Genomic DNA, 18492 nt, shown 5'->3' with positions numbered 1-18492 from the left:
ACTGCGTTATCCTCACTGTATTACCACAACACCATCTAACTGACTGCGTTTCCGTCTCTTTAGGGCTACAGGACAGGCTATCCCTATAGGTGCCCTGCCCTGAGAGACAAAGCTAAAAAGTTCAGCAGCGACGTAGAGATCGCTCCCTCAGCCACGGGCTACTCCTATGCCGAGGATAGTGACTCGGGCACTCGCTCCCCTCTCAAACTCAGCTTTCAGAGGCAGCAGCGTGACAAGACCGGCTGGCTCAACTCGGGCCGGCCGGAAGAGGCCTACGAGGAAGGGCCCGACGGTGGCAGCCCCAAGTCGAAGACTAAGGTGTGGACGAACATTACACACGATCACGTCAAACCCTTGCTGCAGTCTCTCTCGTCCGGTGTCTGCGTGCCAAGCTGTATTACCAACTGCTTGGTCTGTGCCTACCTTATTGTTCATAGTTAGACATACAGTTCAGCTATTTGATGAACGGGCAGCGGGTTGGCACTCTAAGGTTCGGGGGGAAATGGATCCTGGGATGTAGTTAGAACGTGTGGTATATCTACTTCTCCAGATGACTCCAGTGTTTGTATTAATACTCTGTCCAGTCTGTTTAAACCCTTCTCTCTCCCTCTCTCCCTCTCTCTAGCCAGTCTGTTTAAACCCTTCTCTCTTCCTCTCTCTCTCTCCCTCTCTAGCCAGTCTGTTTAAACCCTTCTCTCTCCCTCTCTCTCTCTCCCTCTCTCTAGCCAGTCAGTTTAAATCCTTCTCTCTCCCTCTCTCTCTCTCTCCCTCTCTCTAGCCAGTCTGTTTAAACCCTTCTCTCTCCCTCTCTCTAGCCAGTCTGTTTAAACCCGTCTCTGTCTCTGTCTCTGTCTGTCCAGTCCAAAAGACAACACTGCTTTAACTGTTTAAGACAGATTTATACATTTTCTCAATTCTCCGTTTCCATTCCTTTGAATGTTAACTTCTTTGTTCCTAATCCCCACTCTGTCTAAAGTTGTTTTCTCTACTAACCTCTCTCTTCAGCAGTTGATCCCTCGCTCTCTCTCTCTCTCTCTCTCTCTCTCTCTCTCTCTCCTCTGTTAGTCTCACTCCTCCTCTCTTTTCATCCTCTGTTCCCTAGAGCTTTAGGGTGCCAGCCCAGCTGTCCAGCGCATGCTGTGTTGCATGAGTAGCCAGATGCATTATGGGTGCTTGCTGGGAGGAAGAGTGATGTGGGCGTGGCTCTGATGTTGCTAACCAACCACTTCTGCTGCTTTGGAGTTCTTTTCGTTCCGTTCTGTCTGGTGTTGTGCGTCTGTAGCTTTTCTAACTGTGCACCCAGGGACGTTATTGCAGTGTGAAACTGAAGCATAATGATGGATGCATTTACTAAAGCAAACCTCACACTGTTCAATGTTCAGATGTGTTGCACAACATCTTTTACTGCAGTTGATGAGATGAGGGTATGACAATATAATAATTACTAGCTAATCTAACAGAATCACACTCTGAATTTATAGACAGTATCCCTGTTTTTAGATGCACTTTAAAGCTAGCATGCCCCTTTTTTTTTTTTTAGCATTGTTTGATGTTTGCACACCGGAAGTGACCTAATCAGCCAGACCGCTAATCACATCTGGAGCTTTTACAGTTAAAGTGAAAGACAGGGTGTATAGTGCTCAAGACCACTCTGCTTTCGGTATGGAATCGGAATTCCATGAGTCATAGCTTGCTTTTTTATGACTCCTCCCCCTCTATTCCCCAATTCTCAGTCATTCCCCCAAATGCCCCTAATGATATAACATGCCATATTAGTTCCCCTCTTTCCAAGTTTCATTTCGGTTTTTAAAAAATACTCAAAACTCCTAAAGTGTTCTAATGCATGAGAGGACTTGTATAGTGGGTGAAAAAAGCAAAGGACATTTGACCGGTCTAACTTCTGAAACGATTATCTCCTCTGGGAAAGTAGGAGAAAGTGTTGTTGTGAGACTCAGTACATATTCAGTGAGTATATCATGTTTCCATGTCCATCCCATGTTCCTATCCTAGCTACAAACCATGCAGGTACCCTTTGCCTCTACCTCATCTAGTTTTTATTTGATTTTGCACCTAACTGCTTTTATACAGCTCAGCCGAAACATTTCCTCAGCAGAAAAGAACCCATAGCTCATGCTTCTCCAAGGAAAAAATGCAGAGTAACTTTTCCAAAAGAGCACTGATGTGCACGGAAGCTTAAGTTAGATTTACTTGCTGCTCATTCAATCATATCTGTGTCTGAGAAAGAAAGGTCTCCTATTTTTTATTTTCTTCCTCTGTCTCGGGCTGAGCCTCGGGCTGAGCCTCGGGCTGAGCCTCGGGCTGAGCCTCGGGCTGAGCCTCGGACTGAGCCTCGGGCTGAGCCTCGGACTGAGCCTCGGGCTGAGCCTCGGACTGAGCCTCGGGCTGAGCCTCGGACTGAGCCTCGGACTGAGCCTCGGACTGAGCCTCGGGCTTGAGCCTCGGACTGAGCCTCGGACTGAGCCTCGGGCTGAGCCTCGGGCTGAGCCTCGGACTGAGCCTCGGGCTGAGCCTCGGGCTGAGCCTCGGGCTGAGCCTCGGGCTGAGCCTCGGACTGAGCCTCGGGCTGAGCCTCGGACTGAGCCTCGGGCTGAGCCTCGGGCTTCGGACTGAGCGTTAGCTATGTTCAGGTCTAAACAACTCTGGCAAGAACTCCAGAAACAGTCCTGTTCATTTCCTTCCAAAAGCACCAGAGTATTTCTTCTTAGTTGTTTTCTACTTGTGTCATATAAAACATGTCAGTAGTAGATGAAAATACCATAGAAGCCAGGGCATCCCTTTATATCTAAACGTAAACTAAAGACCCTTTAACTTGTATTTTAGATTTTTCTCCAATTAGTTTTTCAGTCAGTCAGTGGTGGATGAGTCTCGTCTGTCGTTGTGTTTCTCTCTCTATCCCTGTTGTCCTGTTACTATTACTGTACGTTACGTTAGCCTGGGAAATGACTTGGTGATGCTCACGCCTCACCCAACTGCCACTGTCTCGCTGGTCCACATAGCTTCTACTGTACTGTAAGCCAGCACCATCTCCTCACCCCTCTTCGTCCTCACCCCCTGCCTCACCCCTCTACGTCCTCACCCCCTGCCTCACCCCTCTACGTCCTCACCCCCTTCCTCACCCCTCCACGTCCTCACCCCCTGCCTCACCCCTTCACGTCCTCACCCCTCCACCACCTCACCCCTCCACTTCTTCACCCCTTCGTCTTCCACAGTCTCGTCATCTTGTGATGCCTTCAGTTGCTCTTTTGTGTGTTTTTTGTTGTCATTTGTATCTGTTATTGAAATCTAACCGCAAGAGTATCAATGATGATGATGATGATGATGATGATGGTGCATCTTCGAGTAATGTAGGAGGGCCTACTCATTTCCGTCAAGTCAATAAGAAAGGGTCAGATGCTTGGGCTTTAGGTAATGGGATAGGGTAACTTGATACTGAAAAGCACTGACTAGAACTGTTGTAACAGCGAGCCATCTTGACAAAAGGTGCATCATCATTGGTTCACTGCCTCCAGGTGTAATATATATAGAACTCCTTCACAGAATCATTTGTACCTTCTCCTCCATTATTTCTGTTTGAAAAGCATGACCTATTTATTATAGTTCTTTAAAGCCTGCATAGTCTGTATTTTTCTAGATTTTGTTTGCTTTTTTTTCATGTAATTTTGGCTGCCTCATTTTGTTTATTTTAATTGTTGCTATGGTGATTACAGTGGACAAATGAGGAAGGAATGCGACAGGCTGCAGTGGCCAATCAGTTTGTCCCGCTCAACACAAACCCCAAGGAGGTGCTGGAGATGAGGAACAAGGTATGATGTTGATACAGTCATTTCAACATAGCTTTGGTCTCGACCATCGGCCCAACTCCCGACGTGTGTGTTTCTCTTGCACACTCTCCATTATGGATTTAAAAGCACTGGATTTGTGTAAGGATTGCTAGAAAGGGAGATTCCACCATTGATAAATCCATGAGAGGTCATGTACAAGTGCACACTTCGGGAGAAGGGTAGAGAATCTAGATGTTTTTCTGTCTTGACCGTGGTTTTGTATCCAAAACCTCTCTTTCTGTCATCTACCACCGTCCTCTAGATCAGAGAGCAGAACCTGAAGGACATCACAACGGCAGGGCCAGAGTCCCAGGTGCTGTGTGCTGGAAGCATGGTGGATCGCTCCTTTATCCAGGTGAGTCCCTCCTGCACCCCACCTCTACTGCACTACGCCCCGCCCCACAGCCAGGCAACCCCTGCAAAATGGCAATATGTGTGCTGCTTACCCAGAGTCAGACCTGCATTCAAATACTATTTGAAATCGTAAAAAAATCTTAAATGGGGCTGGATTGAGTTACCTGGTGCAATGTAACAAATACATTTACATTTACATTTAAGTCATTTAGCAGACGCTCTTATCCAGAGCGACTTACAAATTGGTGCATTCACCTTATGACATCCAGTGGAACAGTCACTTTACAATAGTGCATCTAAATCACAATAGTTCTAAAACTGCAAACCCTGCACTCTAAGCAGACTAAAGCAAATGCTAGAAGTATTTGAATGATTTCAAATAGTATTTGAACCCAAGTCTGACCTGACCCCCCCCCCCCCTGATATTTAAGTGAACTTAACGTACCTTATTCTTTGACCACAGAGAAGTTCAGTGTGGCAGGTAAGTAACATGGCGGTCAGAGGTAAACCTCATGCTGCGTCACAGGCCGGGTTGTGTTCATCTCCTTTGGGTTTGCCACCTCCTTTTGTTGGCTGACCCCAACACGCTGTTAGCCTTCAGGTGTGTCAGATTGCTTTCATGACTTCAGAGTTGAGTTTGCATGTTGTTGGTTAACCCTTTGAGGTCCTGTTCATTATCTGACCTTGGTTGGATCCCACTCATTTGCTGTTAGTCAAATGGTGTTAACTTACACGCTTATTTCTCTCTATGAGAGAATTCGTTTTTGAGGAGATTGCTGAGGCCTTTGTTGGAGTGTTTATGTTCTAAACCTTAGGACCTTTATTGTTACCTGAATCGAACAATAACTGCTGGTTGTCTCTGAACTGTTTCTTCACTGTATAGCTGTAACTGTTGGTAGCGTCATTTGAGAGATATGATTTAAATATACTGTCTTATGTTTTGCACTCGGTTTGTGTTTTCAGTACATTCACACTTCTATGTGAAGTGTGGTCTTGCAATGCATGGGCCTGGCATCTTTCTTACCATTATCATGCTTGACTGCCCCATTTTCCTCACTGAAACAAACTCTGCATGTGTGTGTGTACTGTATGGTGTGTGTGTGTACTGTATGGTGTGTGTGTGTACTGTATGGTGTGTGTGTGTGTGTGTGTGTGTGTGTGTGTGTGTGTGTGTGTGTGTGTGTGTGTGTGTGTGTGTGTGTGTGTGTGTGTGTGTGTGTGTGTGTGTGTGTGTGTGTGTGTGTGTGTGTAAACTGTATGGTCACGTGTGTGTACGGCAGGGTTTCTGTTAGGAAAATGTGGCGCTGGACAACGTGACCGGGATCATTTTAATTTAAAGAAATTCACCAGACCCACACATTGGGTGTGTAACCTATTAGAGCTTCCATCCACGATGCTCAAAATGACAGAAATCACATTTAGATTATGGTAATTCATCTTAACAAAACATGCAACTCCTGTAATGAAGCAGCCAATAAAACCTTCATTTTCAAACATTTACCAAAATGCAAATTGGGGCAAAACACCATTCTAAACAGCGCATTTGATATGAGCGGAATAGGACCGAGATGACAATCCCTGTTTGAGATTTAGAAAGAGGGTGAATCTAAAGATACAACAACTGGCATGGGTTGCTAATATGACTAGGATTGTTCCTTTTGGCTTCTGCACAACGAGTTGATATGAAAACCAATAGAACAGGAGAGGAATGTCGCATGAGGAAGTCTTCTATAGGCAGCGCGTGACAAAAGGCCTAGATGATTATTGAGTTGCAGCTGTCAGCGGAAAAACCTCTCAAATATGTGAAGACAATGTGTCATTTAAAATGTTGAGACGAGGAGGAGGAGTGGTTTGTGGCGAAAATAGTCGCACCTATAGGCTATATCTCTAGAATGAATCCATTCGGCTGTCTTCTGCCAATTCTTACGCATTTATTGTTTCAGGTAAATTGTTTGCCGTTTGTTTGTTTATTTTGATCAATTCGCCATTAAAATCAAATCAAATCAAATGTATTTATATAGCCCATCGTACATCAGCTGATATCTCAAAGTGCTGTACAGAAACCCAGCCTAAAACCCCAAATAGCAAGCAATGCAGGTGTAGAAGCACATTACATATGTAGCCAGCAGTAAATGGACCGTTAATCTCCGTCATTTTGTTACAATGCATTAACAGAAATGTATGTATTGCTAATTAGGCCTACTGTCATTTCTCATTCTCAGAGTTGAAACGTTTATTGGTTTATTTCATAACCATAATTTAAGAGTTGTTTGGAGTGCTCCATGTGAGTAATGAGCATGTGTCTGTTTTTTCTGTCTACTTAATGCCTGAGCACACATAAGTAGCCTACTTGGCATGCTGGTGCAATTGTAGGAATGTGCCCATTTCGTATTCTCAGTGACCACGTCCACCACTAATAAGCTGAGCTTCAGTCATTTTTTTTCTTCACCTCACACAGTAAGTAAAAAATACATGATTTATTTTTTACCACCCATAAATCAAATCAAATGTATCTATATAGCCCTTCGTACATAAGCTGATATCTCAAAGTGCTGTACAGAAACCCAGCCTAAAACCCCAAACAGCAAGCAATGCAGGTGTAGAAGCACAGTGGTTAGGAAAAACTCCCCAGAAAGGCCAAAACCTAGGAAGAAACCTAGAGAGGAACCAGGCTATGAGGGGTGGCCAGTCCTCTTCTGGCTGTGCCGGGTGGAGATTATCACAGAACATGGCCAAGATGTTTAAACGCTCATAGATGACCAGCATTGTCAAATAATAATAATCACAGTGGTTGTCGAGGGTGCAGCAAGTCAGCATCTATGGAAGAAATGTCAGTTGGCTTTTCATAGCCGATAATTAGGAGTATCTCTACTGCTCCTGCTGTCTCTAGAGAGTTGAAAACAGCAGGTCTGGGACTGGTAGCACGTCCGGTGAACAGGTCAGGATTCCATAGCCGCAGGCAGAACAGTTGAAACTGGAGCAGCAGCACGGCCAGGTGGACTGGGGACAGCAAGGAGTCATCATGCCAGGTAGTCCTGAGGCATGGTCCTAGGGCTCAGGTCCTCAGAGAGAGGGAAAGAAAGAGTGAATTAAATTCACACAGGACACCGGATAAGACAGAAATACTCCAGATATAACAAACTGACCCTAGCCCCCCGACACACAAACTACTGCAGCATAAATACTGGAGGCTGAGACAGGAGGGGCCAAACAGGAAGGATATAACCCCACCCACTTTGCCAAAGCACAGCCCCTACACCACTAGAGGGATATCTTCAACCACCAACTTACCATCCTGAGACAAGGCTGAGTATAGCCCACAAAGATCTCCACCACGAGCTCACTGGAGTGGGAAACTCTGAGGGCCTGGAATAGAATAGTTGATACAATCTTGCATGTTTGCTAGAGAGCTTCAGGACTGATCCAGTTGATTGATTAGATACAATGTTGCACTTCACTAGCTGTAACTCAAATCAAGACTGATAGAAAGGGAGGCAGACAGGCTGAGTAGAGAGATGACTGGGATTTGAAAGAACCAGATTTTTCTTTGTTTTTATTTGTCTGCTTTATGTATTTTTACTTGGTTGATCAAGGTCAACGGCTGCATTGGACATTGAGTTCCATGCACTCGCTTAGGCCAATGATCACGGTGTATCAGTGTGTCCTTATGGCAGAGGCCAGTGATCATGGTGTATTAGTGTGTCCTTATGGCAGAGGCCAATGATCACGGTGTGTCCTTATGGCAGAGGCCAATGATCACGGTGTGTCCTTATGGCAGAGGCCAGTGATCACGGTGTGTCCTTATGGCAGAGGCCAGTGATCACGGTGTGTCCTTATGGCAGAGGCCAGTGATCACGGTGTGTCCTTATGGCAGAGGCCAGTGATCACGGTGTGTCCTTATGGCAGAGGCCGGTGATCACGGTGTGTCCTTATGGCAGAGGCCGGTGATCACGGTGTGTCCTTATGGCAGAGGCCGGTGATCACGGTGTGTCCTTATGGCAGAGGCCGGTGATCACGGTGTGTCCTTATGGCAGAGGCCGGTGATCACGGTGTGTCCTTATGGCAGAGGCCGGTGATCACGGTGTGTCCTTATGGCAGAGGCCGGTGATCACGGTGTGTCCTTATGGCAGAGGCCGGTGATCACGGTGTGTCCTTATGGCAGAGGCCGGTGATCACGGTGTGTCCTTATGGCAGAGGCCGGTGATCACGGTGTGTCCTTATGGCAGAGGCCGGTGATCACGGTGTGTCCTTATGGCAGAGGCCGGTGATCACGGTGTGTCCTTATGGCAGAGGCCGGTGATCACGGTGTGTCCTTATGGCAGAGGCCGGTGATCACGGTGTGTCCTTATGATCACGGTGTGTCCTTATGGCAGAGGCCGGTGATCACGGTGTGTCCTTATGGCAGAGGCCGGTGATCACGGTGTGTCCTTATGGCAGAGGCCGGTGATCACGGTGTGTCCTTATGGCAGAGGCCGGTGATCACGGTGTGTCCTTATGGCAGAGGCCGGTGATTACGGTGTATCAGTGTGCCCTTATGGCAGAGACCAGTGATTACGGTGTATCAGCTGATGCTCTCGCATTAGTTTAATTGATATTTGTATATTTTAATTCAGATATGTATGATTAACCACGCAACAGTGATTTTGAGAAATTAGAATGTTATTATGGGGTGGCAGGTATCCTAGTGGTTAGAGCGTTGGGCCAGTAACCGAAAGGTTGCTGGATTGAATCGCTGAGTTGACAAGGTAAACATCTGCTATTCTGCCCCTGAACAGGCAGTTAACCCACTATTCCCCAGGAGGCCGTCATTGTAAATAAGAATTTGTTCTTAACGGACTTGCCTAGTTAAATAAAGGGTAAAAAAAGAAGAATAACGAAATGTAACTGTTCCATGAAAATGCGCATATGAAAATCATAACTAGCACCCAGATCAGTAGAAATGAAACTCACACGCCGCCTATGAAGTCTTGAACAGAATCGACTCTGGTTGGATTTTCAAACAATGCCTCATAATATGAAGTCAAATATTCAGGTTTCAAACAAAGTATGCTTTAAAAATATATATACTGCCTCCAGCTCACATTGTGAAGTGGTGGTGACGCGCTGATAGCCTGCCTACCGTTGTGTTTCTCTCGGTCAATTTGGACGGCAACAATTGTATTTATTGGCTTTATTTTGTATTTATTTCTGCCAAATGCCAGCAATTACTGGCTAACGGAAACCTTGGTGTGTGTGTGTGTGTGTGTGTGTGTGTGTGTGTGTGTGTGTGTGTGTGTGTGTGTGTGTGTGTGTGTGTGTGTGTGTGTGTGTGTGTGTGTGTGTGTGTGTGTGTGTGTGTGTGTGTGTGTGTGTGTGTGTGTGTGTGTGTGTGTGTGTGTACTATGAATGTGTGTGTGTGTGCTCGGGCTGGGTTATGCGCCCCTCACTCAGTTTACTATTGCAGGACGCCCCTCTGTCTGACTGTACGGACACTATTGCCGACCTCGATCTGTCAGAGGCCAATAGCCCTGCTAAGTCTTTTAGAAAGGTACTTCCTGACCATCCATGACCTCTCACCTCTCTGATGCTACTCTGTGTGATTTCATGAATAGACCCTATTGTCCAGACTCTAACTGCTTTGAAATGCTCCATACTAGTATCAACTTATTTAGAAAATGTCAGTGATAGCATCGTTTCGAAATTGTGACAAGATTTTATTTTGTGACGCACAACAGGCCTTTTTTTAAGCAAGAATTTGTCTTGTGTCTGTACCACTAGGGGGAGCTAGTGACAGCGTCTAAGGCCATCATAGAGAAGGAGTACCAGCCACGTGTCATCATCAACAAGAAAGGTCCTAACCCTTTCAATAAGCAGTATGACCAGGAGCTGGAGGATTACCGCAAAGAGGTGGAACTCAAACAGAAAGGACCCGATGGTAAGACCTGCCACCGTTCTGCTCTTAGGGCACGTTTGACCTAAACAGAAAAATAACCAACTGCAGTGTTTTCACCTTTTTATACCCTATTTTCTCCATTTAATTTGCAGTAGTAGTAGCAGTAGCAAGACAAAACAGCAAAGATTCAGAATCACAATAAATCGGTGGGGTCTGAGTTAGTTCTCCACAAAGCTCCCAGAACCCATGACCCATCACCAAGCAGGGCGACATGGAGAGAAACTGTTGTTGCATCATTCATCCAGTACAGGGTGAAGAGTCCTTCCAGCTCTCTTCAGCTGGGCCTGGAGAGGGCCTGTCCCCCTCTACCTCACCACAGAAGCCCCCACTGCCGCCAAAGCCCCTCTGTATCCCACAGCAGGGAGCTGGAGTTGGACTGGTCATCCCTGGGGTCTCTGAGCCTACCCCCTCAGCCTCCTCCAAGGCTGCCTCTCCGTCCACCTCTCTCCCCAGCCGAGACATTCTGACTGGGTCAGGGGGCAGTCAGGGGAGCCCAGGGATGTCCACGGGGTCGGGGACTGGGGGCTACGGGGAAGAGTCCCTCTCAGAGTCTCCTCACAAGGAGTTTCACTGTGCCGTGCTGAAGGCTCTCAGCACCACCAACACAGAGCTGCCTGCCCTCACTGAGGTTCCAGGTACTGACTGCAGACTGACTCTGGCCCGCTCTCCGTCCTGAACTCTGACCTTTGACTGGAGTCCCTGTACCTTCTCTCTCTCTCTGAGGTTAATCCTGCTCCTGTCCTGCCCACTACTAGGCCCCCAATCCCCAATTCCTCAACACCCATCTGTCTTCTGCCTATCCACCTTCCTCCTGGTTCAGGTTGCAAAAGGTCCAGGTTTTCCATAAATCCCAGTTGGAGTTTTCCCATAATCAGGAGGGAATCCTCCAACTGGGAATCATTCAACCAGTATTTCTGGAAAACCTGGTAATTTTGGGATAAGTTTCCAGAATTTTGCAACCCTCCCCTACCATCTGATTTGACTGGTCTCTGTTTAACCAATGGAATCCTATTGCTGGTTGTGGTTCTCCAAGGAAGCCTTCCCAAATGAACATGAATGACCCCTCTCATCAATCACTCCTGGGAAAGAGACTCTTCCTCCATCATCCTCTTCCTAACACGGACCTGTGGTCCTTTTGGGGTGGGTTTGTAAATGTTTACTACTAATCATCTGGTGTCTCCAATGGAAGCGGTTCCTTCTCTGGGGTGAAGGTGGACTTACATGGGTCTTGTTGCCACTGGAGGCTTTGTTACTTCCTCAGTGTGTGACTGTCTCTCCTCTAATAATAATCCATACCTGTGTTTTCCTCTGCTGTTTTCTGACTGTGCTATTTTAATTTACTGTATGTGGTGGTTTAAGGGTGATGTGTTTTTTTTATTTTTATGAAATCAGTTATTGACAATCTTGAAAAATCAATCATTTCATTGCTCTAATCTGACCTCTTGACAAACTATTTCATTTGTGAAATGGACTTTAAATAAAGTTTGATTTTAATTTCCTCACCCAGACTCCTCAGATGCGTTACCAGAGCCTGAGGAAGAGGCAAAGGGTCAAAGTCCGACCCGCACACCACCCAGCACCCCTGTCAGAGCAGAGGAAGGTTAGTTGGCCTAGTCTGCCCGGCAACAAGCAACACAACATTTCAGCATGGCTTCATCTGGGCGACTATTGAGTGACAACATTCAGGGTCAAGGGTCAACAACAAGAAATGCTGGGACTGGGCTTCCTTTCTATGTCTTCCTTTGATGTCTTTAACATTGCAACTGTAGGTGCTGTTGAATGCGATGTTTAATGTGTAATAACAGGCCAAGAGGTTTGAGGCTAATTGAGGTCGATAGGGGGGTGAATTGGATTGTATGGGAAACAAACCAACTGTAACGTCAGGTAATGTTCAGTTGAATTCAGATGGAGAATTATGACATTTTCATTCCAAGGAATTAGATTATGATTCCTCAAGATCAGTAGATTTCTACAAATGGGTACTATACCAAAGAGCCATAACTTTTAGACAGCTGGGTGATTTTTTTTTTCTTACGTGAGATTAAGATCGAAGTTGGTTATGTTATTTTAAGAAAACATTTTTGTTTTATATTATATTTATCCCTCTTGGTCTTTATTACGGTTGGATTACACCTTTTAACGACGGCAAGAGAATGTCCAATATAGTGACATTACTGGATGTCTAATATGTCTAATATAATGAGACTACTGGTTCTAAAACCATAAAGTACAGTTTCTCAGACACTTGCCATGGCTTATACAAGAAGGAAGGCATCGAGATCTACGGATCCCTGTGAAGAGACGTGGCTATCCCCTGACATTCACAAGTCAGGATGTGCTCTCCCAGTATAAACCATGGACAAACTGTTCTCTCTTTACTAGGCCATTTACTGGTGTAATCTAATCAACGATGGTCTTACAAGACTGTAACACATGTTTCCGTTACTTCCCATCCCTGTTCACTTCTCCATTCTCCATCTTTTGGAGTCCTCGAAGAATGGCTTGTCGCCATTCTTTTTTCAAAATTTAATTTCTCCTGGTGTTTCTCCTATTTTCATTTTGACGTTATAATTTTAACACTGTGGTGGCTGTGATTGACCTGCATCTATAGACGTGTGTTTCTACCTGTGCTTCTTCTTCTTTTTTGTGGCTGCGTTACTATCAGGAGATGGGAATGCTAAAGAGTACCTGTTGCCATAGTAAGTACGTACTGTTCCAGCCACCTCCACCCTCATGGCTTGTGATCAAACCATTAAACCCCTCCGTTCCTTTTGCATGGCTTCACTTTTCCGACTCTTCTTCCTCTCTCTCCGTTCTCTTTCTCTGTGGCCCAAACCCATCCACTCGGGTTGAGTATCTATTCCTCCTCACTATGGTCCTTGACTTCCCGTTCTTTTCATTCTTATTGCCTTTTGTTGCCAGGTGCCAATTCTGAGGTCCTCCCTGTCGTAAAAAGTTTTCACAAATTATGAGTGATGTACAAAAGACAAAAATGGCGGCCTCTGTTCTCAGGCTTTTCTTCATAGTGCAAAATCTCAAAAGAATACGTAGAGATCATTATCAGATGATTATTCATATGGTGACTCATAGGATGGATAGGTTTCTCTCCTGTTTGAACTGAACACCACTCAGAAAGGTTAGACACCCATCCTCTATGGACTTATTCCCATACAGTTTATGGTCTGTGACAGTGGAGAGATCTGAGATAGACCCAGCAAACGCATCTCGTTTTAGGTTTCTATTCCTTCCCGGAGTTGACCTATTGTGAACTTGAACCTTTTGAGTATTACATGCAAACAATCTTATAATAAATCTATATTAAATCCCTACGTTCCTGCATTACGATTCACATGAAATGGGTAATGTATGTAGTTTTTTTTTTAGTTTTAAATGTATTGAATGTTCTATTTATTTTCCAGATGAGTCCAATCTCAGGTATACAGCGTTCATGTATTTGGCTGTAGTAGAATAAATGCTTTTGTCGCTTTGCTAAGTGTGAAGCTTGCTGTTGGCTTAGCGGTAAAGGTGATAAACAGCTGTTTTTCTCAGTGCTTTGTGTTATGCCTTATCTTTGACTACATTCTGAGGAGCTTCAACACTTCTGTGGATAATTAGTCTTAATGTTGATATCAATAGATCAGTAATACCAGTTGGAAACTGAGCACGTTGTCTGGTTTGTTGTGTACACGGTCACAATTAGAGACAATGGTTCTTCAGCAGAATGAAGTCGATGCACTGTACCGATGGATATTAGCGAGGAGCTAGTTAACACTACAAGATCCCTCGGCACTGAATATACATGTGTATCTGAATAAATCAATGATTTAAATACTTGGAGCACATGAATATGGTCCTACTGGACCCTTTTCACACTACTGAGCCAAGCTGTACTGTGCCGGCCTGGATACATGTCCACAATAGTTGCTGAAAAGGACAGTTTAAAAAATTTAAAAAAACACACAAAAAACGTTTGAATATATCTTTTTTGAGCATTAAATCATTGTTGGGCTTGGCTTTGTGGAATGATCTAGTGTTGTACTTGTCTGAGTCGTCAATGTAAAGCTAGTTGGTGGAGATGGCTAGCGTTGTACTATGTATAGGCATGCCTCTGCTGAGGAGCATGCTGTTTGATTGGTGCCTAAAGATTCTGATCTGCAGAAGTACTGTAGCCTGTCAGTTTTCATGGATGATGTAGTGCTACAGGCCTTTAGTTCTGTGTTCTCCACGAGTTGAACTATGGAACAAAGACTAAATGATTGCAGAAGAAAATTAGAGATATCACTCCTCCCAAGTGAGAGTAAAGTGAATCTGTTAATAGCTACATATCTTATTAGCTTTGAAATGGGCAGTTTTGTCTGTATTGCAGCCGCTTTTCAGGCCCTGCAGATGAACCATTTCCTCCCCCTCCTCACAGATTCTCAGCTGGAGCACACCTATAAGGATGAGAGTGATCAGGCTACACTGAGACAGACCCTCCCTGACCTGACCCCAGACGATGAACCCTCTGACGCCCCAGTCCCCGCCCTCCCTGCCGAAGATCCTGCCACTCCCGCTGCCACCGAACAGCCCACCGCCGTGGGAGAGGAGCCTGCTGATGCTGCCGGCGACCAAGACTGCGAACAGGACGGCGATGAATCCCCCAGCAAATCGCCTTCCAAGAAGAAGAAGAAGTTCCGCACTCCTTCCTTCCTCAAGAAAAACAAGAAGAAGACTGAAGAAAAGGAAGGCAAATGAAAGGAACCCTAGACCAGACCTCCCCTATTATGCTTTGTAACCCTTCGCTTCCCCTTGAGCGAGCCACAACCTTTGACCCTACGTGCTTAGTATTATTTGTCTGGCTTTATAACTCTGTTCACCTCCTAATGTGTGCCAATTTTATATATATAAAAATTTAAAAAAGGGGTCAATTGCTTATGAAGTTTTAAAAACGGTCGCTCTGTGGTGAATGACTGTGTGCATCCGGTCTGGTTCAGTGCAGCTGCGTGTCTATTTAGGCTTGCTACTTTAAGTGAGAAGTAGGTTTTTATTTCCCTTTTTTTTCATTTGTTTAAAACAATGTGTTTTACTAAAACCTGATTTAACCACTAGAATGTATCTAATTATATCAGTGTCTTAAAAAACAAAACAAGGAGGGCAAAAGCAAAGAAATGCTTGAACATTTAATTAAACTGGTGGAAACTGATTCCAGATTTAAAAACTACCAACTGCACGGTGCTAATTTCTGATGTCTAATATTAGCGCTAAATCTGTTCACTCAAACAGCATTGGGTACAAGAGCAGGTTTTCCTCTCTGCAGTATAACTGGTGGGTGTATATGAAAGGGGAAAGGGCCAGATGGCCAAGGTAAAACACTACCGTTTATACAGATGCATTGTGTGACTCCTCGTGCCCTGCGACCCCGTAAGAACTCAAATCATGTTGAGAATATCAGTCACCACCTCTATCAACCAGGGTTGGTGGTACCTGGTGAGACTGCTGGTAATCACACCAGTCTACACAGGCTGTATGGTCATGGGGCGGGAATGTGTAGGGACTCGGGCAGAAGGTTTTATTGTATACTCCTGTATCCTTGGCTTGCTTTAGCTCTCCCCTCCTTCCTAACCTAATCACTCCAATCACAGGAAAGACTAATGGAACATAAGAGGACAACATATGGCTACAGTTACAAGAGGGAACGCAGATTTTGTATGGTTAATGATATAGTCATCTTTTTTTGTTATTCTCAACAACAACAAAAACAAATTGAGTCATTTTCACTTGCTGTGAACTGAAACACCTCAATTACAATATAACACTGCCTGGAACTCACTGTTGTTTTACCATTTTGCTTTTAGAGAACCGATGGCTTGTCTGGATCCAAACAGAGGAAACGAAACCATTCCATCTGAATTCAGGCTAATAGTGGGTATATGGAATGTAGGAATATCGTTGCTTTAAGGCACATCTCACTATTTTAATGCTGCATGCATAACCAGTGACCACACCTCAATGGACTATCCTGTGAAACCCCTCTGAAATGAAAAGACTGTCTCAAGAAAACATCTCGCTTTCAAGTTGCACTCAAGACCCTATGGAGATATAGTACAGTAACCAATTTAGTTGGTGAGATCGTACAGCCTGGTCCCAGATCTGTTTGTGCTGTCATGCCAAACTGGGACGATAGGAGTTGGCAAGGCGACACAAACAGCTCTGGGACCAGACTAGCGATCTTACACCTTGTCTTTTAAAATGTTTGGCAAGCAGATGCATTAATACTGGATAATGTCATTAATTAATTCCACTTGTCTGTGAAGCTTGGTTTAGCTTGGGGCGGCAGGGTAGCCTAGTGGTTAGAGCGTTGGATTAGTAACCGGAAGGTTGCAATTTCAAATCCCTGAGCTGACAAGCTACAAATCTGTTTTTCTGCCCCCGAACAGGCAGTTAACCCACTGTTCCTAGGCCGTCATTGAAAATAAGAATTTGTTCTTAACTGACTTGCCTAGTTAAATAAAGGTAAAATAAAAAAATAAAAAGCTTGGTTTAGACCACTATAAAAATCTAGCCTTGTCCCAGATCAGTTTGTGCAGTCTTGAGAATGACCAAAGGAGTTAGGAAGGCTGCAATAACTGCTCTAGGACAAGGCTATTATAAACCTGCTATATTATGTGATGTAAGCTGAGAACATTAGCCTGTTCCCTGAACCTGAAGGACTGCATGGCATGAAACTAAGGCTTTGAGCTTGTATTGTATGTCTGTCTCTCTCCATTATGACTGTAACTCACTACTACTTTGCAATTGTTGTGCAATTCTTCTTTTATTTTGTGGTCAATTGTTTTAAACTCACAGTAATGTGTTCTTTGAACTATTTCCCATACAAACGTGTCATCATCCCATCTATCTCTTCACCTCCATTTTCTTCGTGGAACTGTTTGTCTTTTAACCATTAATAAAAATCCTTCCTTCAAAACCAATTTGTTTTTGTGTGATTTCAATTAAATATTTGTCTTAAATTACATTTGTTTTATACAGTGGTGTAAAGTACTTGTGTAAAAAATACTTTCAAGTAGTAAAGTTTTTTTGGGGTGTATCTGTACTCTACTATTTATATTTGTGACTACTTTTACTAAACTACATTCCTAAAGAAAATATTGTACTTTTTACTCCATACATTTTCCTTGACACCCAAAAGTACTCATTACATTTTGAATGCTTAGCAGGACAGGAAAATAGTTCAATTCACACACTTATCATCCAAACCTCCATGGTCATCCCTACTGCCTATGATCTGGGGGACTCATTAAACAGAGAACATCCCTGGTCATCCCTACTGCCTCTGATCTGGGGGACTCACTAAACAGAGAACATCCCTGGTCATCCCTACTGCCTATGATCTGGGGGACTCACTAAACAGAGAACATCCCTGGTCATCCCTACTGCCTCTGATCTGGGGGACTCACTAAACAGAGAACATCCCTACTGCCTATGATCTGGGGGACTCACTAAACAGAGAACATCCCTGGTCATCCCTACTGCCTCTGATCTGGGGGACTCACTAAACCGACATGCTTTGTTTGTAAATTATGTCAGTGTTGGAGTGTGCCCCTGGCTATCCATAAATTAATAAAAACAAGACAATGGTGCCATCTGGTTTGCTTAATATAAGGAATTTGAAATGATTCATCCCTGGTCATCCCTACTGCCTCTGATCTGGGGGACTCACTAAACAGAGAACATCCCTACTGCCTATGATCTGGGGGACTCACTAAACAGAGAACATCCCTGGTCATCCCTACTGCCTATGATCTGGGGGACTCACTAAACAGAGAACATCCCTGGTCATCCCTACTGCCTCTGATCTGGGGGACTCACTAAACAGAGAACATCCCTACTGCCTATGATCTGGGGGACTCACTAAACAGAGAACATCCCTGGTCATCCCTACTGCCTATGATCTGGGGGACTCACTAAACAGAGAACATCCCTGGTCATCCCTACTGCCTCTGATCTGGGGGACTCACTAAACAGAGAACATCCCTGGTCATCCCTACTGCCTCTGATCTGGGGGACTCACTAAACCGACATGCTTTGTTTGTAAATTATGTCAGTGTTGGAGTGTGCCCCTGGCTATCCATAAATTAATAAAAACAAGACAATGGTGCCATCTGGTTTGCTTAATATAAGGAATTTGAAATGATTTATAATTTTACTTTTGATAGTTAAGTATATTTTAAACCAAATACTTTGACTTTCTCAAGTAGAATTACTGGGTCACTAACTTGATTCCTTTTCTATGAAGGTATCTTTACTTTTACTCAAGTATGATGGTTGGCTACTTTTTCCACCACTGTTTTTATATTGTATAGGATACGAGCACAACTAATTATG

General features: G+C 44.5%; 1 protein-coding gene across 26 annotated transcripts in view; it reads left to right on the top strand.

Moving 5' to 3' along the window:
• LOC123999372 (alpha-adducin-like) overlaps window positions 1–17078 on the top strand; it is a 64061-nt gene extending 46983 nt beyond the window's left edge. For 2 of the 26 annotated variants that reach the window (XM_046305055.1, XM_046305053.1), the window contains 9 exons: window positions 64–411; window positions 3729–3824; window positions 4105–4197; window positions 4660–4677; window positions 9640–9723; window positions 9954–10110; window positions 10374–10763; window positions 11636–11728; window positions 14543–17078. In XM_046305055.1, the coding sequence (XP_046161011.1) occupies window positions 64–411; window positions 3729–3824; window positions 4105–4197; window positions 4660–4677; window positions 9640–9723; window positions 9954–10110; window positions 10374–10763; window positions 11636–11728; window positions 14543–14862 (1599 nt within the window). In that variant the 3' untranslated portion in view covers window positions 14863–17078. Of the gene's footprint in view, window positions 1–63; window positions 412–3728; window positions 3825–4104; window positions 4198–4659; window positions 4678–9639; window positions 9724–9953; window positions 10111–10373; window positions 10764–11635; window positions 11729–12793; window positions 12832–13547; window positions 13564–14542 lie in introns of all 26 variants that reach the window. The other 24 variants (XM_046305056.1, XM_046305054.1, XM_046305059.1 and 21 more) reach the window with 22 other exon arrangements.
• Window positions 17079–18492: the final 1414 nt, after the last annotated feature.

This window comes from Oncorhynchus gorbuscha, linkage group LG16, assembly GCF_021184085.1.
Source record: "Oncorhynchus gorbuscha isolate QuinsamMale2020 ecotype Even-year linkage group LG16, OgorEven_v1.0, whole genome shotgun sequence".
NCBI lineage: Eukaryota > Metazoa > Chordata > Actinopteri > Salmoniformes > Salmonidae > Oncorhynchus > Oncorhynchus gorbuscha.
Note: the sequence above shows the minus strand (reverse complement) of the source record. Positions and strands in the feature narration are given on the sequence as shown.